The 27,249-nt window shown below is 49.3% G+C and overlaps 3 protein-coding genes across 4 annotated transcripts; 1 reads left to right on the forward strand and 2 right to left on the reverse strand.

Annotated features, from left to right (window-relative positions):
- Positions 1-101: 101 nt before the first annotated feature.
- Positions 102-5,795, reverse strand: nyx (nyctalopin). The gene is made up of 5 exons (XM_061822697.1): positions 5,612-5,795; positions 5,429-5,499; positions 4,192-4,487; positions 1,922-2,226; positions 102-1,338 (listed from the first exon to the last, which is right to left on the reverse strand). The coding sequence occupies exons 2-5, from the start codon at positions 5,448-5,450 to the stop codon at positions 474-476; spliced, it is 1,488 nt and encodes a 495-aa protein (XP_061678681.1). The 5' UTR covers positions 5,451-5,499; positions 5,612-5,795; the 3' UTR covers positions 102-473.
- Positions 5,796-6,701: 906 nt separating this feature from the next.
- ddx3xa (DEAD-box helicase 3 X-linked a) lies at positions 6,702-21,057 on the reverse strand. 2 transcript variants are annotated; one of them, XM_061822693.1, is made up of 19 exons: positions 20,725-21,057; positions 19,967-20,018; positions 19,714-19,761; positions 18,776-18,835; positions 15,351-15,458; positions 15,062-15,197; positions 14,648-14,752; positions 14,466-14,565; positions 14,258-14,393; positions 14,098-14,195; positions 13,922-14,020; positions 13,267-13,427; positions 13,022-13,166; positions 12,807-12,951; positions 12,071-12,252; positions 11,874-11,991; positions 11,625-11,778; positions 11,442-11,563; positions 6,702-9,117 (listed from the first exon to the last, which is right to left on the reverse strand). In XM_061822693.1, exons 1-19 carry the CDS (start codon positions 20,767-20,769, stop codon positions 9,032-9,034), a joined length of 2,100 nt encoding a protein of 699 aa, XP_061678677.1. In that variant the 5' UTR covers positions 20,770-21,057; the 3' UTR covers positions 6,702-9,031. The 2 variants fall into 2 exon arrangements, with proteins under 2 accessions (XP_061678677.1, XP_061678678.1); XM_061822694.1 differs by lacking the exon at positions 18,776-18,835.
- Positions 21,058-24,290: 3,233 nt separating this feature from the next.
- rpl8 (ribosomal protein L8) lies at positions 24,291-26,094 on the forward strand. Its single transcript, XM_061823108.1, has 5 exons — positions 24,291-24,685; positions 24,779-24,920; positions 25,331-25,549; positions 25,627-25,742; positions 25,820-26,094. Exons 1-5 carry the CDS (start codon positions 24,548-24,550, stop codon positions 25,976-25,978), a joined length of 774 nt encoding a protein of 257 aa, XP_061679092.1. The 5' UTR covers positions 24,291-24,547; the 3' UTR covers positions 25,979-26,094.
- The last annotated feature ends 1,155 nt before the right edge of the window (positions 26,095-27,249 follow it).

The raw sequence follows: 27,249 nt of genomic DNA on the forward strand, positions 1-27,249 counted from the left end.
ATATTCCAAGAAAGGACGGAACTCACCGTGCAAGTTAGCAGCACAAATTATTGCAGAGGAAAGTTCAGCATCTCGGCGAGTCCTCTATCGTTAGTGGGGGGGGTCAGCCTGCGTGCTGAAAGCCGGATGTCCGTCCGTAGGAGGCGCCAGCGCGCTCTCCGCTACTCTAAAGCCAGAAGAAGATTAATGCAGAGGAGACCAAAAAAAAAAATAACCTGCTAGAGTGGAGGACATCCGTTTTCCCGCCATCAACCTTTAACCTTGAAACATTACACAAATATTCCGTCCTTTGAATTCAGGAGAACCGGAAGAGAGCCATTCCGGCACGCGACGCGACTCATTTGGGAAGTCGAGAGCGCGACCCAAAAGTCAAACGCGAAACCTAAATTCAATCTCTGACCCTCACGCGCACAACTCGCCGACGCTGACCCTCAAAACCGAGGCGGCTCCTTTTTCCTCCGTCGTCGACGTCTTTATAGAAAGGTCCTTTTGCCGTCCCGGCGGACATTCCGCGCATCCCCGAGCGGGAAAGTCCACCATTCCGCCCGAGGAAAACCAAAGACCAGCCAAGCGGCGAGGAAACACAGAGCCGGCGGCCACGCGTGACCCCGTCGCCCCGCGACCCCCGCGGCGAGCCCTCCGTCGTCGGCGTCCGGGAGGGTCCCGTTGCGAGCGCCGTCCGTCCCGTTGGCCGCGTCTTCCCGGACTTCCTGCTGCAGGAGCCTGGAGATGAGGCTGTTGAAGCGGTTCTCCGCGGCGGACGGCGCCTCCGAGGGCGCGGCGGTCAGGTTGAGTTCGGCGGGATCGGCGCAGGTGCCGTTGACTTTGGCAAAGACCACCTCGCCCAGATCCAGGCCCGCCACGGACGACGGCGAGGAGCAGGGGATGTCCCGCACCAGGTTGTAGTTCTCCATCCAGTCCTTCAGCCACTCCAGGGAGCAGTCGCAGTGCCAGGGGTTCTTGAAGAGGTAGAGGCGGCCCAGGAAGTAAATGGGCCGGAACACCGGGAGGGGGAGGCTGCTGAGGTTGTTGCTGTTCAGATGGAGCGTGATCAGGCTGGTCAGGTTCTGGAAGGTTCCCTCCTCGATGTACAGCAGCCGGTTCCTGTCCAGGTAGAGGGTCTCCAGCTCCGCCAGGTCACCGAAGCAGGTCTCGGAGATATTGATCAGCCGGTTGCCGCCGAGGTTGAGCATCTTGAGGCGAGCCAGGCCCTTGAAGGCGAGCGGCGGCAGGTCGGACAGCAGGTTGTCGTTCAGGTAGAAGTTCTCCAGTCGCGCCAGGTCCTGGAAGGCCTGGTCGTGGATGACGTTGATGCGGTTCTCTTGCAGGTTCAAATACCTGGAACGACACCGAGAGGGGCTCAGACTCCGCATCTGAGGGTAAACGCAAATACGGGGGACAAAGTCTCAAAACACCGAAGGCAACAAAACGGTCCCCAAACGATAGTTCAGAGTCCACACCAAGCCGACCCAAAACAAAACCATAAAGCTGAGATGAAATGAAGTCCACGGAAAGCCAGACCGGACGACCGACACCGTCGACGGTTTTCAGGAGAGGACCTCGGCAGAACTTTGAGAATATGCCAAACCCAAAAGTACCCTAACCCCAACTCTGAACCAGAACAAACTCCGACTATAAAAACTTTCATTTGTATATTTGTTTGAATCGTACCAGCCTCGTCACGTCAGTGCGTGGCAATACGCGTATTTCAAAATCCACTTTGAATTCTTCCGAGAGGGACAAAGGAGACCCGTCCCAGCGCCCTAACGACAAGCTCGAGGTGCACCGTAGCCGATTCGGTCCATCCGAGAGGCCCCTCCCCCATCTCTAGACTTTTAACGAGACTATCGGTAAAGGGAGTCCCGCAAGCAAGCGGTGAAGCCGACCGCACCCGTTGGCCCGTTTGGGCGAGGAGACTTACTTGAGGCCGCCCAGCCCCAGCAGCGAGTTGTAGGCCACCGCCTCGATCTTGCTCCTCTCCAGGTAGATGTGGGTCAGGTTCTCCATGCCGCGGATGGCGCCGGGGATCCTGCGGAACTTGTTCTGGAAGCAGAGCAGCTCCTTGAGCGCCGTCTGCTCGATGAAGATCCGGTCCGGGATGTTGAAGAGGTTGCAGTCGGACAGGTCCAGGCGCGCCAGCTTCTTGAGGCCCGTGAAGGTCCTGGTGTGAAGGTAGCTGATGTACTCGTTGTGCGCCATTTTCAGTTCCAGCAGGTTGGGGAGGCCCTGCGGAAGTGGACAACCTTGGCGCCAAGTCCACCGAAAACCCGCTTAGGACTCCGCAGTCAAAAGAGTTCGGCTGGGGAAGTCAGGCGTAAAATTGCTCTGTCCTTCTTTCGATCGACTCTTTACTCCTATTTTGGAACAGTTTGAAGATCGGATGAGAGCCCAAACTTTCCGTTGAATTTTTTCAACCCTTTTTTTTTTTTTTTTTTAAGCCATTGCTGCCTTCTTGTTTCGGCGAACGGTTGACTTACACCATTCAAGTACAGTATTTGCCTCAAATGGTTTCCTCGTTGCAACCAACCCTATTGTGAAGCATTCGAAGGTACCGATGCAGCGCTCAACGGAAAATTCAGGTGACCAAAGGCCTCCTTGGAAAAAGACGCTTTTGGTTCCCGTTGTTGGACGCTCGACCGTCACCGTAGCGATGACACAAGCTAGCGCATGTTGGAAAAGTCCAACTTTTTGGTCTTTAGTGCAATAAAGTTTTCTCTCGGATGTCAAAGTTTGCCTCCTCCTACGTCCCCCACGATGCCAAATGGAAATGAGCATCACTTTGTATTATTCTTTACATGATGTACTTTGAATGCTTATTTTTTATGGGGGGAGGGGGTCAAGGGAACTCGGAACGGATTAGGCTACTTATATGCAAAATGCGCTTCTACTTGTGAACGATTCCCATTCCGGAACAAATGAACTTCATAAGTAGGGGTCGGACCTTCATGTCGGTAATCAAATTTGTCATTTGACTTTCACGGCTGCTGCCCTACAAATATTTGTGAGCGCTGCTATTCCAGTTTTTGAAACGTAAAATAATAATAAAGCGGGTCAGACGTTGACAATACTTTTTTTTTTTCCCGCTGAATTGACGACGGGCGCCGATCATTTTTGCTCCTCGCATTCCAAAAATGTTGACACCATTTCCGTATTTAAAGACGCAAAATTGGTTTGTTCCACATTCGCGTGCGCTAAATTCATCGATTTGCATTTCGTTACTGGGCAACGCGCAAACTCAACCGTGAGGTGACGAAGCACATTTGGCGTTGCCACGGAAATCTTTGTTTCTGTGACCAATCGAAAGTTTTGGCACCCACTAGAGGGCTGGCGAACTGGCGTGCATCAAAGCGCATTGGAAGTTTTTTGGGTTTTAATGTGCGCACACGCTCCGCTTGTCTTGATTTCAGTATTTTCACAAAATTAGCATGTGCGCTACATGAAAATAGCTGAAAAGTTCCCAGTCCCAGGAGGAAATAATTATATATTTATTCGCTGGCAGGGAAGGAAAACGTGTGGATGAACTTGTGCCGTTTTTTTTTTTTAAACCAGGCTTTCCACGACCGGGATTTTTGGGGCCATCGACGGAAAACCCGATCACGAGACGGAGCAATGAGTCCGGTTAACCCTCGAGAACCCAAGACATCCAAATCCTTTTTTAAATGTGTGACAACCCCCCCGCGAGGGTTAAACGAGCATTTCATTCATTCACTGGATGCACTTGCGTACTTAATTGTTCCAAAACGATGGATTTACAAGAACTAAAGCATCTTTCTTCATCTTGCCGAGCGACAGACGGCAGCTAATACGTACACCGACGTATGCACTTTTTGTTGCGACGGCCCCAAAAAGGCCGCAATTGGCCACGCTGGTCGTTTCATGCCTTCCTCCAAAATGGCAGCACGTTAGCACACAACCACGAGGGTGAGCACTCGCTTGCGAGGCTTCGTTAGGGTCGCTCGCTTACGTGACTTATGGGATTAAAAGTACACGAACTGACCTCAAGCGGGCCTTCCAGGGAGGTGCTACCCCCCCCCGCCCCCCTCCTGTCCTGAGCGCCGACCGCGAGTTGCCAAATGGCAGTTTCTCAGCGGCAGCGCCACATTGAACAAATGAGCAATAATCAACATCAGCGGCGGCGGCAACCGAGGGCCCCGAACTAACCGCGGTTAGAAACGAGATTAGGGAGCAGACCTTGAAGGCTCCGGGGGTGATGAAGGAGATGTTGTTGTGGTCCAGCGAGAGGGACTTGAGCGACGGCAGGGTCCCGAAGGCCTTTTCCGACAGGAACTTAAGTCTGTTCTTGTCCAGGTTGATGGCCGAGGCCTCGCAGGGGAACTCTGCGGGCAGCTCGGCCAGGCCGGAACGGTCGCACAGCACGCTGCAGCTCTTCTCTTGCGTGCAGGAACAGGACCGCGGACAGGCCCGGGCGCAAGCCCAGCGGGACGGGGCCGCCGCCGGCGCCGCCAGGCACAGGCACAGCACGGACACTGAGGGGCACAGCGAGGCCAGACGCTACCTCAAAATACCGCACAAACCGACACCATCTGCGTGCAAGACTTTGCTGAAAAGAAAAAAGGTGGCGTATGGAATTTGTTCAATTAACTATCGGATGCTATTTCCTGCTCAATCGACAAAGTAGGAAGGAATTTGTGTTGAACGTCAAGACTTTTGCCAAACCAATTTCTTCTAGTATTTGGGACGTAATATCGTCTCTTTCTCTCTGGCGCTTGGACAAACGTGAAATTCAAATTGCATTCCTGACGTTCTTTTCTGCCCCGAGCTCTGAAATCAGCGCGGTGGAATTTCTTTGAGTTTTGACCACTCGAGGCGGCGCCATAGACGTAACACGGAGGCGATCAATCAGAGGAAAGCCAAATCTGGACAAAACAGATACAAAACCAAGGCGTTTTTGGTCCTACCAGGTCAGGCGCTAGCGCACATTGCAAAGCAAAAACTTGCACCCGTTCCACCGGCTTCTTAAACAGCAAATTTACAATTCAACTGCATCACGCTGCCAAGAATTTTGTCTTGTCAGCACATTTCTGCGGGGCCAATTGTTGTTAGCCATTGTAGGTGACTTGCGAACTCACCGGAGTAGTCTCACCATTGTTGTCCACCACGGCGTTCGGGAAATTTATGAAATGAACGGTCCTGCATTTAGGTTTCTGTCACACTTGCAATGTGAACAAAAGGACTAAGAGATTGACGACGTTTACAGGGGAAGCCAATGACGTGGCTCTCCTTCGACCGACGACTGCGCTGTCCCAAAAATGTTGAACATTAATCTGAGATTAGCAACGCAACAATCGTACCTGCGGAGATTTCACCTTTTATCCTAATGGTTTTGTGTCGCTCGAGCGGGACCTGGCAAAAACGTCGAGACCGCATCCGCTATCAAATAATGTACTGGAGTCATTAAAAAACTGACCGGTGAAAGCGATGACCGTCATTGCTGTCGTCCGTCATCTGGGACACGTCAGGATTAACGCGGCTTGGAAACTACACAAAAACACAACGACATCGATGACAACACATAAACAAGCACACACTGGAACTAGCGCCCAAATTCATATTTGGCAGAAAGAACCTGAAAGACTTGAAGACACCCTACCTGTCCATCTTTCCCGATGGGTGCATCCACACGTGGAATAATAACAATCAGCAACCAAAGATCCCTTTGCGGAATTGCCGGGCCGCTGCCGGCCTGAGTGACGATTTCCCAACTCCGGTTTTCAGAATTTTCCACCTCCAACTCTGGTAACGCACGTCCGTGCACACGCGGACACTGACGGAGCAAAAAGCCATCCCTTAATGGAGTGCAAATCCCCCCCCCCCCCCCCCCGGATGTTCTGATGCTTGGAGTTGGGAGACGGGCGGCTGGCGGGGGGGATTACCAAAGTAAAGCCAGCGCACACACCGCTTGCTGCCCGCACGCGCTTCCTAAACTCGACGTTTCAAACGTCGACTTTCCGACACGGGGGGGGAAAACTCAAGGAAATGTTTCCAGGCCTGGAAATCCGAAATGATTATTTCAGGGATGTCTTTGAGACAAAAACCTGGCCACAAATGTAACAAATACTTTTGTGGGGCTGTGCAGGTTCTTAGTGGAGGCTTTAGCAACGCTGCCCCCCCTTCCTAAAAATCAGCCCAGTGACACCAACCATCTCCAAATTGGGGCAATGAAGGAAATTTGCAAATGCAATTTGTGAAATTTTAAGTTTTGGAAACTTGTGACCGGCAATTGTGAGGGAAATTGCCAGTCCGAAGGAAACGTGTCCAAATTGCAAAATTCAAAGTTTGAGGGGGCAAATTGTCAAAGGTGGGGCACCCAAGGCAATTTGAAAAGCTTTCATGGAACTTGGACGCAGATTTCACTGGACTTTTTGCAGCTTGAAGGGAATGTTATCCAATCAAATCAAATCTTGGAAATTAGGAGGACCTTTTGCTGCGTTCGGGTTTTTTTTTTTTTTTTTGTTTCAAATTTGGACAAAAGGCCATTTTAGGGGAACAAAGACCACAGACAAAAGTCATTACAAATGAAATTTTTTTTATATAGAATTTCTTCAACAGAAACAAAGCCCATCCAATCAAGACCAATTAGAAAGTCTGCCGCCCCCCCCCCCCCCCCCCAAAGGCGAGGGGCCGCATTGCTACAGGCGACGCTCGCACTACAGTAAACATGCTGGAGTTTGCGTTTCAGATACTTTTGCATTCAAACATTTTATTCGGATAAAATCATACAAGTGTGCAGCAGAGTCCTTTCCCAAACTGCGCATTAGCCTGGAAGCTAATACAGAAAGCAAAATCTACGTCTAAAGATCTCCGTCCGCGCTTCCGCCACCGAACGGGGGTGGAGGGCGGCGCGCTAATATAGAATGCAAATACAACAATGACAATAAACCACATGTTCTTTGTTTCTTTGAAGATTGCCATGTGCCAGACGTTCACTGGACCAAATCACGTTAGTATGCACACAGTAGGAGAATTTTTTTTTTTTTTTTTTTTTTGACACTACGCTTAGGAAACACATTTGCTCTTTTGACAGCTTGATTCCAAACCTTGGCATGTTTTTTGTTTTCGTTTTCTTTTTTTGGTTGAACTTCAATTCCATTTGCTACATTTTTAGCCCCTCACCCAACCCCCCCTCCCCCTCCCCCTCCCCCTCCCCCCCAGACCAATTGAGAGAGTTTGAATAAATCGGATGTATGACCAGCCCCGTGGGGGCCCTGAACACAGCTGTGGATTTTATCATCAAGTAATCACAGTCTGATGTATCCAACGTTAAAAAGCTCACACTACCCGGAATATAGAAATTTCACGCATACAGGTGACATTCAACATTCAAGTGCCAGTGTTTTTTTTTTTTTCTCTTTTTTTAATGTACTGTCTTTTGGTCAAGTTTTCTGAAACTTTCAAAGAATCACTTTTGAGGCTTACAAAAATAAATATTTCTCAAAAATGCTTAATAAATTACACAAAATTAGCAGCAAAATAGAATCTAGAAATCTGTGCAAATGGCTAAATTCCCCCCCCCCCCCCCCACCGGTACATCCCCCCTGGTCCCAAATAAATCCTGCTTTTGAACGTTTGTAAACAAGCTGCATTGTTTTGTCTATTTTTATTATTATTTTTTTTTCTCTAACTCCTTCCACTGTCTTCGGAAGCCTAAGGACACACATGCCAGACATCTATATAAAACTAGATGTGCAATAAAAAGAACGCTAGTAAAACGTGATGGGCACAAACGAGTCAAAATCGAGTAGCACCATTTGGACCTCGGCTTCTCGACGTCTTCAGTGCATCTGCTTTCATTCGTGATTTAAAAAAACATTTTCAAGGCACAACACACCTGACGAGAGAGAATCGTGCTGACATGCGACGGACCGCACCAGACGGTACTGGGGGGGAGGGGGCTTTGCGGTTTCACCAATGACAACTGCACCCATCCCACTTTGCCCCCCCCCCCCACCCACAGTCAACTTTCAAAGCAGTGTCAGGAAACCTTTACGAAGCCCACAAAGAGTGTAAGGAAAAATAACGCCGCCGGCCCCTCCCCCGATCAGACTGACCACGCCTGGTTTAAAGCGACGAACTGTGCTCCACCCCCACCCCCACCCCCCTCAAACGCCGCTTGAAAAAGAGAAAATGTTTGCAAAGCCTGCGACTCACGTGACCTTTCACCTTGACCAAAAAACATAACACTTGCACATGAGGACCATTGAGGTGCGAGATTGGGCCCCCCCTCGCCTCCCCGACAGTGGTCCTTTGAAGACGGCCCACTTTTACCATTGATGCAGGCGCTTTTTGTTAGGACGCATACACACACACACACACAAAAAAAAAAAAAAAACTGTACACTGAAAATGTTTTAGTTAAAAACAAAACCAAAAAGAGTGAAGACAAGCCCCTCCCACTCGCTAACGCGGGAGCCGTCAAGTCGATTGAAATAGGAGAAGGAAAAACAACGTTGAAGCGGGCGACCGCCGCGGCCTGGGTGGTCAAATTGAGAGAGAGAGAGGAAAAAAAAAAAAAAAAAAACAAAAAAAAGGAGCCCGTCCAGGATAGAGTGAGCAGAAAAGAGAGAGTCAAATGCGGATCGTTCACAGCGGCGCTGTTTGCTAGAAAATTTGAGGTTCAAATGGAATCGTGACTCCAGAGAGCCACAACGCCCCACGTTTTTTGCCAAGGTTTGATCACATACCAGCTTGTTGTCTCTTGATTCTTAAGCTAAGATTTTCCAAAGTAAACATTTTCCCATTTGCTGAAATGAAAAGACTGATTTCAATTCAATGAACAGAAAGTGATCCTCTGGTTTGTCGCTTTGGCAGTTTGGAGGGGGCAGGGGGGGGGGCATGGGTTCTCCCCCAACGACGCCAGAACTTGAAGGTGCGCCCCCGCCGCCGTGCCCCCGGCTGACGGCCCGCCTGCTAATGTACGTACTGTGTGTCTGGTCTGGCGCTTTTGTGTTTCTTTTCTTTTCTTAACATGTGGTTTCCCATCAGGGTGGTATGGCAAGCTACTCTTCTGGAGACTAGTTGCCCCACCAGTCCACACTGCCCGAGTGGCTGTAGTTTCCTCCGTAGCCGTCGCTGCTGTAGAAGTTTCCGCCGAAGCCCCCTGAAAGACCCAGACATCGATTTCAACTGGCGGTCACGCCCGCCCGCTAGCAAAGTGACACTTTAGCAAATCCCGACTAAACCGACCCAGACGTGGGCCGGGGCGGATTAATTCATTGCGCCAGCGATGACGACGACATTTTGTGCACACCAGAGGCTAAGCAGTGACCGTGAAAAGCTCCACGGTGGAACCTCGATAAAAGCTAACGGGTATCCAATAAATGTGGACCGATGGACTGAACAATGTCTAAAAATGGGGTTCCATTTGTCCTGTCAAGTGCGGTCGATAAAGTCTGTTAGTTCTGGTGGGGGGGGGGGGAAGATCACAGACATACAAAAGTATTGCAACAGCAAAGTTGCTTCCTTTTTATTTCGTCCTATTAAAATAAATCCCTCACGACGTTGAATGTTACAAAACATCTGTCCAAAGAGATTAGTTTGCTGGAAGCACCACATTTTGCATACGCGTACATTTACAAAGGCTGCATAACTTACGGAATAATGTTGAAATAACTTGGGGTTCAAAATTTCAAACTGCTCATATGACGGAAAATAAATGCAACAAGATCATGAATAAGTCAATATTTCCCAAAAAGTATTTCCGGACAACGAGCCGCTACTTTTTTCAGGCGCTCCGCTCTCAACCCTTCGGGATATTTAACGGTGAGGTTAATTTACGGGTACGAGTTTCAAAGTACAACACAAACTTGTTCAAACGAAATGATGCTTCCAATTGACCCCTCCGTAGAAATTGCGCAATCCGCGTCACTGACCAATCAGAGGCCAGAGATCTGCATAATCTCAGACAACGCTGGATGGTCCAGTATAGCTTCTGTTGGCGTTTTATCGCGTATTTGGGTTCTTTAACAATAGATATGGTTAAGAGGTGTACTCACGGACTTTATAATAGTGACGACAAGTATCCTGAAAGGCTCGTTGGCGGAGTTCAATTCGTACCCTTTCCAAAACCGAAGACCCGGTACGAAAAATGCCTTCGATGGGTCAAACTTTGAGGAAGACCGCATCATCAACCGGAACAGATGTTTGCACAAAGGTAAGTCCTATGCTTGATTTTCAATCCATGTCTCATATAAATGAATTAGCAGTTCTTCGCTTGCATAACACTGCTACGTGTGAATGATTGACACACTTGATCTGTGTTGAGCGATTTTTTGCGATGATCTGACTGCACAAACGTGTCTCTGTTCGGCGGTGAGCTAGGCTAAACCGGACTAGCAGTCCGACAAGCCTTCGACGTGCACTGAGACACCAAGACTGAAGTAAGGATGTTTGAGGACACTAACGTAGTGATTGTCGTACTCGGTCGGGACTTGCGTAGGTTCGGCACTAATTCAAGAATAATTATTGAGCGGGACGCGTGACGTTACACAAAGAAAACGAGAGAAACACCTCGAAAATCAAGCCTCGCCTTCTTCTATTCCTTCATACGGTGGTTCACAAACGGCTATACAGATTCTGCACACAAGTGTGATATGTAACACGAAAATAGGAAACTGTCAATGACGAATTCATCTTTGGGTTATAATATATTATATTATGTGGCTTCTTGGTCTTCCTCTGACTCTGGAAAGATCTTGCGCGAATATCAATGGTTTCTCCGTCGCTATGCATGTAAATACCGCTCGCTGAAAAACTTGAAGCCCTGCTGTCTGCTTTTCAACAATATTTCACCGTTAGCTAAGAATGCGAGTGAGAAATCAGCCAGTAAATCGGACAATTTCGCTCTAGCCTTTTCTTCCTGCGCCGCCATTTTTGCTAATTGTCTGTGGTTAGCACACGTGGGGGTGACGTAACTTCAGGAGGCGTGGTTAAGTGCCCTGTACGGAGGGGTAAATTTGGAGAGCACGTGTAGAAGAAGACTGAGCTCCCTTTATCATGTCCACATGACCTTATAGAGAAATATGTAAAATTGGACGAGGTTCCACCGTTTGCGGTTTTAATATTAACACGAGCGACTTGGTCTTGGTAAATCAACTGATCGCATCTTCGCAAGTAACTGCAACGCCGCGAGTGCTTAAGGTTGGGTTAGCCTCTCATGCTCAGCTTGTCAGCAACTCGTCCGGAGTCCTAAAATAAAACGTGATGAACGACACCGGCCCGCATTTTGAGCGTGTACCTGACAGTTTGTCGAGAACGTGCGCTGTATTTGCTTCAGCAGGAGGCTACGACTACTTTTTGCCCATAAATACATCTTTTTCATGGCCACAGAGGAGCATTTTGTGTGCCCCCCAGTCTCACTCCACTACTTAAAGTACAACTCAGTTTAGAACTAAAGCTCCCAACGCAGAGAATTGAGAAAAGTACCTCCACCGAAGCCACGGTTCCCTCCGTGTCCGCCGGCGTTACGGCCCGTGCGGCTGCCGCCGAAGCCTCCGGAACCTCCCGGCGTCTGCCTGTAGTCTCGAGCACCAAAACCGCCCGAGAACCTGCCGGATCAAAGAACACAGTCGGCGCGCGTCCCCGGCGCGTTACGCCACGGATTTGTACCTCTTGGAGCGGCCGCGGCTGCTGCTCTTGTGCTGGTGCTCGTAGGCCAGGCTCTCCAGCCAGGAGGGGACCTCCTGCTTGGCCTCCACCAAAATGTCCAGCAAGTCTTTGGTTATGTTGCTGTTTTTGTCGTTAAAGAACGACGTGGCCAGACCTGCGCGCAAACCCGCAAAACCGTTAGGCCAACTCCGACACCGGTGAGCAAACAGAGCGCACGTGCCGGATAACCAATGAAAAACGACTTCGTACCGAGGTTGCCCACACGTCCCGTACGGCCGATACGGTGAACGTACTCTTCAATGTCACTGGGCAGGTCAAAGTTAATGACGTGCTTGACGTTAGAGATGTCGAGACCTCGAGCGGCCACCTAATAAACAAATCATCTCGTTCACGCTGAACGCGATGCTCGTCGGCGCATTTTGCGGGAGTTCCAGTGGATTACTGACAGCCGTCGCCACCAGGATCGGGCAGCGTCCCGAACGGAACTGGTGAAGAGCCTCCTCGCGGTCTCTCTGGGAGCGATCGCCGTGGATGCTCGTGCAGGCGTAGCCCTCGTGGTACAGGAAGTCCTCCAAAGCGTCGGCACCTTTCTTGGTCTCCACAAAAACCAGAGTCAGCGAGTCTTTGCCTTTCAAGAGAGAACAAAGAAAGGCATTTGGCGCCCGACTACTGCCAAAGGACAAGACTTGTCGGAACTAGTTGGCGTCGTGACAAAAGGAAACGGAAATGAAAAATTGGAAATAAGGGATTGCAGAAGCTCAAATGTCTGACTGTCATTCAGCCACAGTTTTAGGTTCAAAAATAAAAAGTACTGCAGACGTGTCGATGACGGTGTAACCAGCAGAAAGGCTCAATGGCAGAAGCTAAGAACGGCGAATCCCCACATGACAGCCAACCGCCACTGCTTCTTTTTGCTCTTCACACCACTGGCCTGGCTTTTCTGAGGCATCTGTCCCACTTTCATGAACCTCATTGGGAAACACTAAGCTCAAAACCAAAAGCAGGCCAAATTGTAAGACTGTGTGCGCTTCACAGTACACACTCCATGCAAACTGCCTACTATGAAAAACTGAAGGAATTCTAAGGGAGCTTTTTTTAAGCTTGGTGTGGAGGAAAATCAAGACTTCACTCATCTGAAGTTTTTTTTTTTTTTTTTTAAAGGGGGGGGGGGGGTCTGCTCACCTGTGGCATTGAGCAGATCCAAGAGGAAGGACCTCTTGTCATTCTCCTCCACCCAGACCACCTTCTGGGTGATGTTCTCCGAGGTGGACCCGACACGGCCGACGGCCAAGAAAATGTAGTCCTCCAGGAAGTCGCGAGCCAGGATCTGCCCAAAAGAAAGCCTCGGTCATTATGACTTGCACAAGTCACGAGTTTTAAGAGCTTTTCATGAAGACCTGGATCTCCTTGGGGAAGGTGGCGCTAAACATCATGGTCTGACGGATGCCTTTAGGCGGCATAGTATCTTGCTCCACGATGCGTCGGATCTGTGGCTCAAAGCCCATATCCAACATCCGGTCAGCCTCGTCCAGCACCAAGTAGCTGCACATATTTCAAAATAAAAAATCAAATCAAATCAAACAAAAAACAAGCATGGCAGCACTCCACCCTGTTCAGAGTTCAGCCTGCTCTTATTACTGACTTGCAGTAGTCAAGTCCAATCTTGCCCCTCTCCATCATGTCGACCAGTCGACCCGGCGTGGCGACCAGCAGGTGGCATCCTCTTTCCAACTCTCGGATCTGCTGGCCGATGTCGGCGCCGCCGTATACCACGCAGGGGCGCACGCGTGAGCGGTAGGCGAACTGGAGGAGCACATGGAAACGCACGACTGACCGGAAGGCACGTTTCAAACAAAATTCACCAAAACGAGGTTGAAACATTGGCATCGCATCGCAAGTGAAAATGTTGGATTTGAACTCATTTAAAGCGCATGTTTTGTGTCTCTTTTATTTACTAGTTATGCTTTTCTGCTCTATGTGGTGTGATAATATTACAGCATCATCAATGTAAGCTTCTTCTGCTTACAGATGTGAAATGCAATTGTTCCGCACTGCCTCGTGAGCGCCACCATATGGTAGTGAACATACATGCTGGCATGCATGCTAACACTGTAACCAGTGCGTTCAAGTGTACTTCATTGACAAGCCACATGCGTTATGGAGAAAATGTAAGACTTAAGTGCATCTAACGGTTGCAAAAACAAACATAGTACATATCATGCATAAGCATTCGCAGGGATGTAGAATAAACCGGGGAAGAGCGTATGGCCTTGTTTACGTTGTGTTCACAAGCTCACCTTTCTGGCCTCATCATAAATTTGCAGCGCCAGCTCTCTGGTGGGGGCAAGGACCAGGGAGATCGGGTACTGTTTACGGCGCCCGTATCTTCCGTTCTCCTATCGGGTTCAGAAAGGTTTCGTTACGTTGACGACATTCGAAGTCGGAGGCAAAGCAGAGTTCCACGCAGGTTTACCTGTCCGCTATTCTTGGCGGCCTGCAGAGCGTCTCCTGGCCCGTCCGTGTAGATCTGACTCAACACAGGCAGCAGGAAAGCGGCAGTCTTTCCAGATCCTAAAATAAACCACACAAAATACAAATCTGCCTGCATTCTGCCATCCCTGCACAATTCTTACCAGTCTGGGCGCAGGCCATGAGGTCTCTCTTGGACTTGATAATGGGGATAGCGTGCTTCTGGACCGGAGTGGGACGTGTATAGCGGCTAAGGGTGATATTGCCCATGATGATCTCTCCCATGTCCACGTCGTGGAACTACAACAAATGAATTAGCACTAAGTGACGTGAAAGCAAAGGGATCGTCGCAACCGCGGACGACAAACTCACGCTTTCAATGTGGGGTGGGCAGTTGCTTCCGGTGGCCTCGACGGGAATATCATCGTACTTCTCAAAGTTTATCCCGGTATTGCTGCCGGAGAAGAGCTCACTGGAAAAATAAGAGTCATGCAGGTTTAAGGTGAGCACAGACCAAAATGATATTTGATCATTTCAATTCAGTTGTGGCTCACTGTTCTAGACGCTCATTGGGAGCAGTCGGTTTGGACCAATCCTCGTCTCTGGACTCTTCTGACCAACGGCTGTGTCCTCCGCCAGAAAAGCCGCCACGTTCGTACCTGACGGCACACAAACGCAAAAGACAATAGACTACACAGGGTGGGCACGACTTCTTAACCGGTGCGTTCCATCCTCCAGAAAATACAGGACATCACAACCGATTTTTTTCCATTTTATTTATACTTTATGTCTTTAGGCCACCATCAACTTTGGAGATATATTTTGGGAGTAAAGTGCATTGGACACGAGAAACTACAGTAAGACTTTTTGGGCACGTAGCCCAAAATACTGGTCCATGTATCTGACTTTGTATTTCTTATTCCAAATTATTCATAAGAAGCAGCAAAGAGAAAACTTGCAAGTCTCACCTTCCCCTTGAGCCCGCTCCACGATCGTGAAAGAAGGCCGACTTCGACCTGTCGTTCCGGCCCCCAAAGCTGTTGAAGGCACTGTCCCTGGGCTGCCCGCCCCAGTTACCGTCCTTGTTCTCGTAACCCCCGAAACCTTGCAGGGCACAGAAAAGAAAAGAATTGCCTGAAAACTGCTTCGAGGCCAGCAGACTGCAATTTTTTTTTTTTTTTTTTTTAAAGAAGGAGACTTCATTATGCCCACCAACGGGCATTACAATGGTGTTAATGTGAAAGAAGCCACACCCACCTCTATCATGGCGAGGAGGTCCGCGTCCTCCAAAGGCCCCGTTTGCACGGTTGTCGTGGTAGCCATTCATAAAACCGTTGCTGCGTCCACCATCCCATCCAGATGAATCTTGGAGGAATCCAAAGGTCTCAATTAGTTTTGTGACGACAACCCAACTATTATGTTGCACTGATTGCTCGAGCTGAACTAACATTCTACCCTTTTATAGTTGAATATACAAAGACAAAGATTCCAGCAATTCTGTCCAGAAAACTGGACACTGGTTCTGCGCATCTCACCGTGAGCAACTCCAGAGTGGAAGAGAGTCCAACCTCTCTCAAGAGTACTGATACCAGAGCCCAAGGTGTGTGTGAAGAGGTGAGCCCGATTCCATCTAGACAGAACTTCTCAAGCTCACCCATCAGCTTGGGCACCTTCTCTACCAGAGAGGTGACATTCCACGTCCCTTCATACAGCGGGCGGGGGTGTAACCTTGAGCCATTTATGTCTTTCATCATCGGAGTCCTGTAGCCCTGCTTTGTCTGGTCCCTCACCCAGGACCCGTTTGTCGTGAGTGACCCTAGCAGGGGCGTGAGGGGCCCCTAAACTAGCTCCTGGGATCATTGGGACATAAAACACCACCACCGCCACGATAAGCAGATTCCATGAGGGGGGTGAACGGTAATGTGAGCAATAAAACGAATTTCACTTTGTTGCAAGCAGATTCTACAATCAAACAAACACGCTATTGCTTATTGTATAACCTGAAAGCAAAATTCAGCACAATCCATCCACTTTCCAAGATGCTTATCCTCACTAGGGTCAAAGTACCTTTACTTTTTTAGTTTAAAATCTGGTTAGCTTCTGTACTAAAACATTGCATGATTACAAGGAGTTTTATTAAGTTCCTTACTATTGAATCTTTTGAACAAACGTGTTCCACTTTGGACTTTCCACTAGTGGGGGAAAAAAAAAAAAGGGTGCTTTCAAAAAAACTAACTACAAAGGAGCGAGTCATATACTGTATTCATTGTCAGCAATACTGCTTTGTAAAGCTCAGCTCCCAAATTTGCCTGCAAGCATCCCAGCATCATTACAACCTAGGATTAAAACTGACGTGAAGAACAAAAATATTTCCTGTCGAAACGTCCGATTTGAATGGGAGGGCATTTTTGGGTTCAGAACAAAAAAAAATAAAAAAATTACACACATATATATATCTCACAGTCAACCTGCAAAGGGATCACAATTCGCTGCTCCAAGAGAAGAAATAAACAGGTTGGACCACAAGATGCAAAACACTCATCACTAAAAAGAATCTGAATGCCGGATCGAATTTCGCAAAGTTTTCCGGAGTGAACGGCCCAAGATGAACCTCTGGCAAAGTGACGGAAAGGCCAAACAATAGCCCAAGAAAGGATCGGATTCTGATCCAAACAAAACAACTCGGGAGAGGTCATGTCACGGCTTGCTCGGCTCCTTCTGGAACGGTCTCACTAGTCTTTCCTGATGATGTCACTCACGATGCTAGAAGGACAATGACCTCTCGAGTCTACAAAACCATTTTTTTTTTTTTCCCCTGGCAGTTCATAGAAAAGGCAGAAGCCTCATCAAGCAACAAGACTGAACTCATGACGGGAAGGACGCCGCTGCTGATCTTATTCTGGATATGAAAAATAGTCTGTCTCTGTAATCTAATTGACCCAAAACAGGAAACATTTAGTCTGGGGTGGGTGGGGGTGCGTCTCTTTATACAGTTAATTACTGTCGCTGCACTTCCTGCTGTGCGCACTTTGGCCTTTCGGGGGCGGTGTTGTGCAACATGGGTGGAGCTACTCATAACCTCTGAATAAAAAAATAAATAAAAAGAATCAAGGTGACTAAATCCGTACCGCTTATCCTCACCAGGCTCACGAGTATCTTGGAGCCTCTCCGGGCAATCTTCAGACATCTTACTCTGGTTGCCAACTAATCACATGGCAGATATAAGCCACACACACCTACGGGCAATTTGGGGTCTTCAATGAACCCGCCACATGTGTCTTGGCGAGGGGGGGTGGGGGTGGGGGCAGCACGACCGGAAAAAAGCCACACAGGCACAGGGAGAACATGCAAACTCCACACAGGCGATTTGAACCCCAGTCCTTAGAACTGCGAGACTGATGTGATAACCAGTCATCCAATTAAATCATTTTTCATGAATATATTACCTGCATTGATGTGTTACTCCAGCGGTCGAGTGTGAAGACAGTGGTACCTCTACTTACTAACGTCTCTAGTAAGAAAATATTCAGGTTACGAATCTCCTCCTCTGAAAAATATTCTCTCTAGTTATGAAGGAAAATTCAGGCTTTGCAGAAAACGTAAACATCCAGCATCTTGGTTTGAAAGTGGCGCGACAGAGCCGCTCTCCCATTGGCTTCGCCGTAGGATCTTCCTGGCATCCCGTTGACAGCAATCTTTAGCCATGGAGCTTTTCGTTTCCCTTGGACACTTCACAGTCACCGAATCAGGCTCAGCTCGCGCGCATAGATAAAGCCCACCTCTGTGTTTTTCGTAGGTTTATTCACTTCATTACGCACGCGTCCATTTGTACGCATGTTTTCTCTCAGCTATCAAACATTTGCCTCCTCCGTCACCCACTCATCTCTTCACACTGTCGCCCAACGCCAAAGGTAAACCAACATCATTTTTACTATTCTTTATATGATGCACTTTGAATGCTTACTTTGGCAGGTTGCTTGGAAAGGGATAAGGCTATTTACATATAAAAAGCGCTTCTACTTACAAAAGCATTTCGTAAGTAGAGGTACCACTGTATTCCCTATTTGAAGGTTAATTGCTCCCTTGATCAAATATTAGCTAGCATGTCGGGTTATTTTTGTGTTGCGCTTTTGGTTTCACAATAAACTTCAAGTGGGGTGTCCATAAACAGCTTAAAGAACGCATCCGTTTGGATGGATTGCCCAACCTTGAGCAACACTGCACAGGGGCAATGAAAGGCAGAGACGAGCGCCGATCACGAGCTTTCCACGGAAATCGCCTGATCGGCGGCCCACCACTATTAGAAAGTAGTGATTAGGCTCTGCAACTAAACAGTACACAGAATTCTTTGTCCTACTTGGTAATTTACTGTAAAAACAGACCCCCAGTAATATCCTTCACAAGTTAAACATATGGAAATTGTTTGGAATTTCTACCAATTGGCAGGTCTGCGGTAGTAGCCCAAAAAGAATTTTTAATTGTAATTTGCCCAGCGTTATGACCAATAATGAATAAATAAAGTTGGATCAATTCTCTTGCATTTGGGCCATTTTTGGTCAACAATTGTCATTTGGGTCTTCAATTAACGTCCTCCCACCCCTTCACGCTGGCTTTGCTACGGCTACTTCATGCATGTGGAAGTGCAGATTTGCCCTCAGCAAAAGCAGATAGAAGGGACTTACAGATATTTACTGGTGCCACTGAATAACTGCACTGTCTAGCAGCGGAATAAGCATTTCCTGCTGTGGAATAAGAGCACAGTAAAAAAAAAAAAAAAAAAACGAAAACATCGTCAAGCGTGTTACACAAGAAGATTTCACAGATGTATTCAAGTGTAAAGTGATGTGAGGTAGCTGTGCCTGGCACACTTCACGCCGTTAAGCCTATAAGAGGCTATTTGCTGTTCTCGTAGCAGGAGAAACAGAACACCACATTTGTGCCAATGAGCGCACACGGACCAAAAATGTCACTTTGGACACATTTTGACATGGGCAGTCTTAGGTGAAAAATTGATGCCTCCTTTATTTTGTAAGACTCCTTGCCTAACTCCACGCAATATTAAATGATTAGTGCAAATCTATGCACCGTAGCAAAATAGAAGACTTGTTACAGGACAACCAAACGTTTGGGAAACAAAAAAAAACAGTTGCCTTCAAGCCTCTTATTTTTCTCTACTTTGGCCACCTTCACCGTGGCTCAAGGGCAGTGATTCTCAACCGGTGGGCTGAGGTCAACCAGTGAAATACTAGATACACGTACATGTGTATTCCTATTCTTTCTAGAACAATCGTGTTCCCACATAAAACAGAAAAGTGACAAATGACTTCTTTGCTCTCAAGACACTGGGATGCCTTTGGCTGGCAGGTGTCACGGCAAGCAATATGGATTTGTCGCTTCAGCACTTATATGACGCGGCATTTAGAAATATAATGAGCGCGGTTTATTTAAAGTATAATTCAAACATGACACGGTCGACAAAAGTGGGTCGCAACTGTGCAACCAATAGGAAAATGCCAGTTCTAAGAGTGGGAACAGTTGAGAACCGCTGCCGTAAGTAACTTCAAACAAAGGGAAGCAACTGAGGCGGCGATGGTGTCTGAAGGCTAATTTGAAAACGTACCATTTTTGGGGCCATCTTTGTTCCTCAAGTGAGGTGGAATGTAACGTCCTGGAGAAAGAGGAGGAAAAGAGCCGTTTACATCAGAGTTTAAAAAAAAAACTGATAATCAATAAAAAGTTGAAGAGCGCTTCACAGAAGGCTTCGACGACCAGAAGGACAGATCGAGGAAGTCAGTGGTAGGGGACCAGAGTGAACCCCAAAAGGTCACATCCTCCACGGCATACAAGTCTTAAAAGTTGAAAACGGTACTTACTGCCAGTTCCTCCACCTTGTCCCTCAACGGAATTCAAGTCTAGGGCAGCTAGCTACAACGAAAACAACAATCACAAAGAAGTGGTTACGCTCAAGCAATATGCTACAATTGCGTGAAAGTGTGGGCACAGGTTAGGAAAAGTCAAATAGGTCATTGTTTTATTGGAAGATGCGATGGCGATGTTGCGATCGGATATTCTTCTCGCGCTGTGGCAAGATTTCCATCAAGACCAGGAAACGCCACCAGCAACCCCCCCCCCCCCAAAAAAAAAAATTGCTCCACGTACTTCGAGACAAAGCCCGAAGCTCGATTGCGACTATTTTCGGTGTGTTTTGGAAGCTTTTGAGATCCGCTCCCGACGCTTCGGCTTTTTTTTTTTTTTTGCCCCCCTCCCTGCGCCACGTTTCGGGTTGTCAAGGCCCAACACCGGCCGGTACGTGCTAGCGCTTTGCAAACCACTTTTAATAACCGTAAACGCCGGATGGACGCTCGACGGCGGATGTACGGGTTGAAAACAAAAAAAAGAGAGTTCAAAGTTGTCAGTCAACAAGAAAAGTTTGAAGCAAAAATTGGCGTCGACGGCTTGTTGTCGGCCTCCGCCATCACCATCTTCTCTTCTCGCCGACTCCATTTTGCCAGACGCCATGTTAGCTTTAGCTCGAGCTAGCAACGAGCCTCGACGGCAGACGCGCTTGACGGCAAACCGCGACATTTCTTCACTAAAAGTCGCGAGGAAACAGCCAAAATAAAACACTTACCTGCTGATCTAGACCGTGTGGATTATCGACGACCACATGACTCATAACTAACGAGTAGTGGGGGATTATTTTCAAGAGAAAGGATTTTTTTTTTCTTTGTTAGCGCGACCGGGCTACACTGCAACTTTTGTTTCCTGGTCTCTTGAGACAAAATTGGAACAGAGACGCTTTAACAACTTGACGAGACCAAAAAAAAAAAGTCGTTCACCTAAAAATAAATAAAAGGGCGACACTGTGGTTATTTGTAAACTTGAGTTTGGCAAAGAAAGGGCCGCTGGTGATGCTGCCGGCTGGGTTGACCGTGCTGGAATGAGCCGCTGGTCGCTCCGCTCACGCGAGATATCAGCAGGATGACCAGCAGAGAGGAGGAAATATCGCGAGAGCCTCGCCGGAAAGTGGAAATGCGGCGTTGTGTAACTCAATCGTGTCATCGCTCTTTCCGTGTCGTGGAAAAGGAAAAACCATTTCAAAAGATACATCCCTTCACCAAAAAAAATCAGTGCAGTGTCATTTTTTGAACGTCCAATGCGTTGAAGTTGAAACCGTTTTTTTGTTTGTTTGTTTGTTTGTTGTTGTTTTTAAAACGTATGGCTCGACAGACAAAACCGCTCCGACACTTTTTGCTTGATCCATAAAAGTTCCCGAATAATTGTGATGGACATCCGAGCCAGCCTGCGTGGCCTTCGAAACACGAACACAGGCCCTCGATCCCCTTCACTGACGAGCTCAATTTGAATATTTGCTCCGTGAAATTGTTTCTTTCTTCCCAAGGGCCCTTCTCCTCATTTCGTGGGGTTTGTTTTTGGTCCTTTGCCTCCACTACGTACGACGACGGATTATTATTATTATTATTATTAATTGGTCCAATGAGATATCAGCCTCTCTTTGTTACTATGTCAAACTAATCTGCCGACGGTCTTCAAAATCGCCATTTTCAGCCTTATTAGCAATGCAACTATTTCCCTATTTTTTTTTTGTTTGTTTGTTTGTTTTTTTAACACAGGTGCTGTCAAACTCAGAGCTCGGGCCCGTTACTTTAACTGTTATTTGAGGGCGGCAGTGGATCAGCTGGTAACGCGTTGGCCTCACAGTTCTGAGGACCCTTGTTCGATCCCGTGCCTGCGTGGCTTTTTCTCCGCGTGGGCTCTCCGCTTTCGTCCCACATCCCAAAAACACGCGACATAAATTGGGCGCTGGAAATTGCCCCGTCGGCGTGATTGGGAGTGCGGCCGTTTGTCTCGATGTGCCCTGCGATTGGCTGGCGACCGGCCTCCTCCCCGATGACAGCTGGGATGGGCTCCGGCACTCCTGCGACCCTTGTGAGGATTAAGTGGCAAAGAAAATGGATGGATGGAGAATTATTTGATGTTTCAAAGAAGTTGAGAGATACCAATTATTTTTGGCTACCACACCCTGTTTTAATGAAAAATAAACTGATCGGAAGTTGAGGAGTCGATCAAATGATTTCCATTGGCTTCCGATTGACAAACTAGTAAATGTGTCAATTTGTTGCAAATGCTGAAAAAAAGAGGCGCCAAATTGGTTTCCCTGTCCTGCTGAGGGAAAACAAAGTTGGCAAAGTGGCGGTCTTGAGTTTGACAGGCCCGCGACTGTCAGCGTTCAAATTTGCCTCAAAGGAGTCGCTAGCCGCCGTCTCCGCCGTTTTTGTGTCCTCCGACGGTCGGAGCGAGCCGAGTGCCACGAGCTGAGAACGTCCGTGGCGGTCTCAACGCAATATGTCGAATAATTTTTGCATCTTTGCTCATTTGACTGAGATTGCTTGCATTTTTGTACGATTGTGGAGTCATCACAGAAGTTTTTAGAGGTGGATGGTACGCCACGAGATCCCACACGGATCGTCGGAGAGGCCTCGGAGGCGCTGCGTCCGTCCTCGCGAGATCTCGGTCGTGTCGTCGCCCGCCTGTCCCTGTCCGCACGTGGACTTGCTCTGGAGCCACGCAAGCACCCGGACGGCCTTGCGGATCCTTCCGGAGGCGCGTAGGACTTGCGAGGCGGTTTGTCCGAGCCTTCTCTGCGCCCGCGTTACCGTCCTTGTCGTCAGCGGTAAATCTGTCCCGGCTCGCGTGGCCAAATTGAGGCTCGAACAGCAGTTGTTGCCAAAAATACAGAAACCTTGACGTGTGTTCAAAAGTTTAGAGAAGGTCACCTGTAAAGATTTGGACACGTGACCCAAAGGCCAAATATCCTTCCTTTTTGTCTCAAATTTGTACGTCGTCAAGAGTTGGTGCGTAGGAGCGGCGGTCGTCCTTTCCAGGCCCGCCGAAGCTTCATTTTTATCACCGTACCAAGTCTCAGCCCTGAGGCTCGGTGGGAAGCGGAACGAGTTCGGAGGCCCGAGCCGAGCGGGCCCAAAAACTTCCAGATTCTTATTGGCGGGTTGAGCCGCATTCTCGACGTGGGCGTGGGACCGAGGAAAAAACTCTGACAGAAGACCAATAAAAGCGCCGCTTGGTATTCAGACTTTGAGCTGAACGCACGTCATCAATTCCAGGAACGACCGTCCGTCATCGTATGAGTAGCGGAGGGGAAAAAACACATTTCAAGTTCACTCTTGTGAGGTTTGGACCGCAGCGCCGTCTTCCCCTCATTTGACACATTATTCAAGCTATTTTGGGACACGAACTGAAATATGTCAATAAAGAGCGAGACCGTTAATATCCGTCCGTTGGGTCGCGCCCGTCTTCGGGGTGCACCCTCAACTGGTCGCCAGCCGATCGCAGGGTACGTAGAAACAAACAAGCGTTCGCACTGGCAACGTCACCGACAGGCAATTTGGAAAAGTCGACCGGTTGTTTGTTTCTTCTGTAGGAGGCCTGCGATCGGATGGCGACCAGTTGAGGGTGCGACTTGCCTCGATTTCTGGGATTGTCTTCGGCACGACCGCCACCCACGTGAGGATAAGCGGCTCAGATGATGGCTGGACGTACAGTTTTTATGGATACTTTTCATTTGATACGTATCCTGTTGCCTATGAATTGAAGACTGACCCACGTTGGAGCACATTTCGGAATTGTTGGGCAAAAAAAAAAAAAAAAAAAAAAGGACCTTCGGAAAGGAGCGCAGACGGGGCTCGGTGCCGTGGAAAAGGTCATTGGGTCGAGGACATGGGGGGAAACTCTCGGGGGGGGGGGGGGGTCAACATGGCCGGTGGCCGGTGGAGGATTACGACGCGGACCGCAACTCGGGGGAAAGCGACGCTAAAAGCGGATCCAAGGTTGCATGTGACTCTGTTTAATTGCTCAACATTTGGGCCGTGGGAACAAAAAGTCCTCAGCGAGAAATCAAAACACAACCCGAAGAGTTGGAGGCGGCATCGGTGTCGTCCTCCCCATCTTCCTTCGTGCACTTATCGCATAATCGTGCACGATGACAGTATTCCGCTTTGCAAAGGCGAAGTCGCCTACATTTCCCACAACCCCCTTCGCCGATTCCCCCGGAAGAAAAGCTTGGCGCGCGCCGGCCGCTTCCTCTTTCCGTCAAGGGAATTTAGGTAGGAGCTTTTCGTTATCGTCGCCGCTTTGTAATCCGTTTCGAAAAACGATTTCATTCCGTCATCCACTCAATCAGAATATTTAGCGAGTTACCGGACACGTTCGCGGACGTGGCGGAGTGACTATTCCGCAGGCATAGCCCTGAAAATGGAATATTACGGGCCAGCCAGCGGTGACATGGCGTAGCGAGCTAAGTCGCTAGCAGCCGAGTCCGTTGCCGCACTGACGAAATGGGGACTTTCGGGACGCCTCGTGTGAGGCTTTGCATCGGTCGCGTTTGAGTGTTTTGAAATTGTGCTTTCAGTTCCACGATGGGACGTGTGATCAGGGGCCAGAGGAAGGGCGCGGGCTCCGTGTTTAAAGCCCACGTCAAGCACAGGAAAGGCGCCGCCAAACTCCGCCACATCGACTTCGCCGAACGCCACGGCTACATTAAGGGCATCGTCAAGGTACGCCGGACGGACGGCGTCGTCCGACCTCGTCTGGTTTTGCGTTCCTCGTTGGCAAGTGACGCTCACTGCTCTCTTGTCACCCCACTCCAGGATATCATCCACGACCCCGGCCGCGGGGCCCCCCTGGCCAAGGTGGCCTTCCGGGACCCGTACCGCTTCAAGAAGAGGACCGAGCTGTTCATCGCAGCCGAAGGGATCCACACGGGCCAGTTCATCTACTGCGGCAAGAAGGGTGAGGAGCCCCCCGCTTTGCGCTCCCCACCCGCCGGCCGGCTCAGGCGTCACGCCACCCGACAAAGACGCCGCTGAAAGCGTCTGCGAGAGCGCGCCGTCCCTTTTTTTTTTTTTTTTGATGGCTTTTAAACTCACGCAGTCGGATCCTCTGATCCGCGCGCTCGCGTCTCAATTAAAGTAACGTCCTCCTAAAACGGGTCCCCCTCCCGACATATTTGGCCCAATAAAAGAATAGTGGCATTGGTTAGAGAATAAAGGTGTCGTCTAGGGTCAAAAGTAAAATTATTACAAGATCTGAGTGTGTGTGTAGATGACGAGAGTGTGAAATAGAACAAAAAGGTCCCAAAGTTTCCGCACGGCCGTCCGCCGGGTGGCGTTTTTCTCAACGATTTATTTTTCGCCCGGCAGCTCAGCTGAACATCGGTAACGTCCTTCCCGTGGGCACCATGCCCGAGGGCACCATCATCTGCTGCCTGGAGGAGAAACCCGGCGACAGGGGCAAACTGGCGCGCGCCTCCGGAAACTACGCCACGGTCATCTCGCACAACCCGGAGACAAAGAAGTCCCGAGTCAAGCTGCCGTCGGGCTCCAAGAAGGTCATCTCCTCCGCCAACAGAGCCGTCGTCGGTGAGGGCGCCGCCACCGCGGACGCGGTCTTCGCGCCGGCGCTGCGGGTTCTTTTTTCAATTGCGTTTGTCCCAAAGGCGTCGTCGCCGGCGGCGGGCGTATCGACAAGCCCATCCTGAAGGCGGGTCGCGCCTACCACAAGTACAAGGCCAAGAGGAACTGCTGGCCTCGCGTCAGGGGCGTGGCCATGAACGTAAGCGTCCTCCGCGCGCCCGACGTCGCGCTCCGCTTCCGACCGGCGCTCACGCCGTCTCCCGCTTTCGCCCGCAGCCCGTCGAGCATCCCTTCGGCGGCGGCAACCATCAGCACATCGGCAAGCCCTCCACCATCAGGAGGGACGCCCCCGCCGGTCGCAAGGTCGGTCTCATCGCCGCCCGTCGTACCGGCAGGCTCCGCGGGACCAAGACCGTCCAGGAGAAGGAGAACTGAGACTGAGAGGGACTCTGCTCAAAATAAAACAAAAATTGGTTGCGCGCGTGTGCCTCGCATTGGATTTCTCTCACGTTCAAAGTCTGCTGAATTCAATAAAGTCATCTTTTCAAAAAGTTTTGTCACGTGCAGCCACCAACGGCTTGTTGCCAAGCCGACCAACCGTCTTTGCGTTGCTTGCGGATTGCCGGCCGACGCTGAATTTTCTGGCACCGCTTCTCCCCCCCCCCCCATATTTGCTCCACAATTGGCAGCTTTTCAGGCCCCTTTCTTGCACCCCCCCCCCTCCCAGAAGAAAAATGTAAAAATAAATCTCAGAAGGTGCACACGTCTTGAAACGATTTGAGGATGTGGGAACAGAACTGACTGACTGACCTGCTCCACTTGCCTGACATCGACGCGAGCTGCGTGGGTTCAATTCCCGCTGCGTGGGTTCAATTCCCGCTCCGTAATTATGCGGGTGCCTACGCTTGTCAGGGTTTATCGGGGGGGGGGGGGGGGGGGTCTTCCTTTTGCCCTCAATCAGCCTGGAAATGTTCCAGCGCCCCACGACAAATGACGTGTGGAGGATTTGCCAAAAGTCGAGTGTGACGCTAGCGGGAAACTCGAATCTTCAGGATCGTGTGCCGTATTTCGCAAGCGCGCGCTGGCCGGCGTACCTCCAAGTACAAGATCTGCAGAGGCGGACGGACTGGACCGAGAAGGGTCGGAAGGGTTCTGCTGCTTTATGGGCCCATTCAATGAAAGCTGAGCCGCTTGGACCTTCTCAATCTCAACGATGGCCTCCAAAACGACCCCCCAACAGCGATGCGGGACCTGGTCTGCATCATCTTTCAACAAATAAACGCATCTCTCTGACATATCTGAAGTGTTTGTCCTTATCGGTAGTTTTAGTTTAAAAAAAAAAAAACAAACCCATGAAAGGAACCCTCTTGCTGCTGTCGGGCCACAGAAGAACACGACAAAGACATTTGAAGAAAGGAGGCCGTCGCGTTCGGTCCGCTCCTGGTCGAAGGGATTGTGACATCATTCTGTGGGTCAAAGGTCGTCGGTTGAAGCCGAGCAGCGGGCCGCAAATGCGACTGCGATCGGGTGCTCCGTACAAACTGGAACCCGAGGAATGGACTCGGCAAACGATTCCATCCAAAGCAATTCGATCTCCTCACCCTGGTTCAGTGGTTCTTAACCCAAATAACTTTATTTAATCAACTTTTCCAGTCGTCCGCCCCACAATGCACAATTCAAGCAGCAAATTGTGTGTCAGAAAGGTC

The sequence above is a fragment of the Syngnathoides biaculeatus genome, chromosome 6 (genome assembly GCF_019802595.1).
Source record: "Syngnathoides biaculeatus isolate LvHL_M chromosome 6, ASM1980259v1, whole genome shotgun sequence".
NCBI classification, from domain to species: domain Eukaryota; kingdom Metazoa; phylum Chordata; class Actinopteri; order Syngnathiformes; family Syngnathidae; genus Syngnathoides; species Syngnathoides biaculeatus.

Excerpts from the sequence above, each read along its gene's own strand:
- nyx (XM_061822697.1), bottom strand. The coding sequence starts at position 5,450 with ATGACGGTCATCGCTTTCACCG. Across the intron at positions 4,488-5,428 it reads GACGGTCATCGCTTTCACCG|TGTCCGTGCTGTGCCTGTGC; the intron begins GTCAGTTTTTTA and ends TGTGCCCCTCAG. Across the intron at positions 1,339-1,921 it reads CTGGGGCTGGGCGGCCTCAA|GTATTTGAACCTGCAAGAGA; the intron begins GTAAGTCTCCTC and ends GTGTCGTTCCAG.
- rpl8 (XM_061823108.1), top strand. The coding sequence starts at position 24,548 with ATGGGACGTGTGATCAGGGGCCAGAGGAAGGGCGCGGGCTCCGTGTTT. Across the intron at positions 25,550-25,626 it reads CGCCAACAGAGCCGTCGTCG|GCGTCGTCGCCGGCGGCGGG; the intron begins GTGAGGGCGCCG and ends TTTGTCCCAAAG. Across the intron at positions 25,743-25,819 it reads TCAGGGGCGTGGCCATGAAC|CCCGTCGAGCATCCCTTCGG; the intron begins GTAAGCGTCCTC and ends TTTCGCCCGCAG.
- ddx3xa (XM_061822693.1), bottom strand. The coding sequence starts at position 20,769 with ATGAGTCATGTGGTCGTCGATAATCCACACGGTCTAGATCAGCAG. Across the intron at positions 13,167-13,266 it reads ATTGGACTTGACTACTGCAA|CTACTTGGTGCTGGACGAGG; the intron begins GTCAGTAATAAG and ends AAATATGTGCAG. Across the intron at positions 9,118-11,441 it reads GAACCGTGGCTTCGGTGGAG|GGGGCTTCGGCGGAAACTTC; the intron begins GTACTTTTCTCA and ends TGGGTCTTTCAG.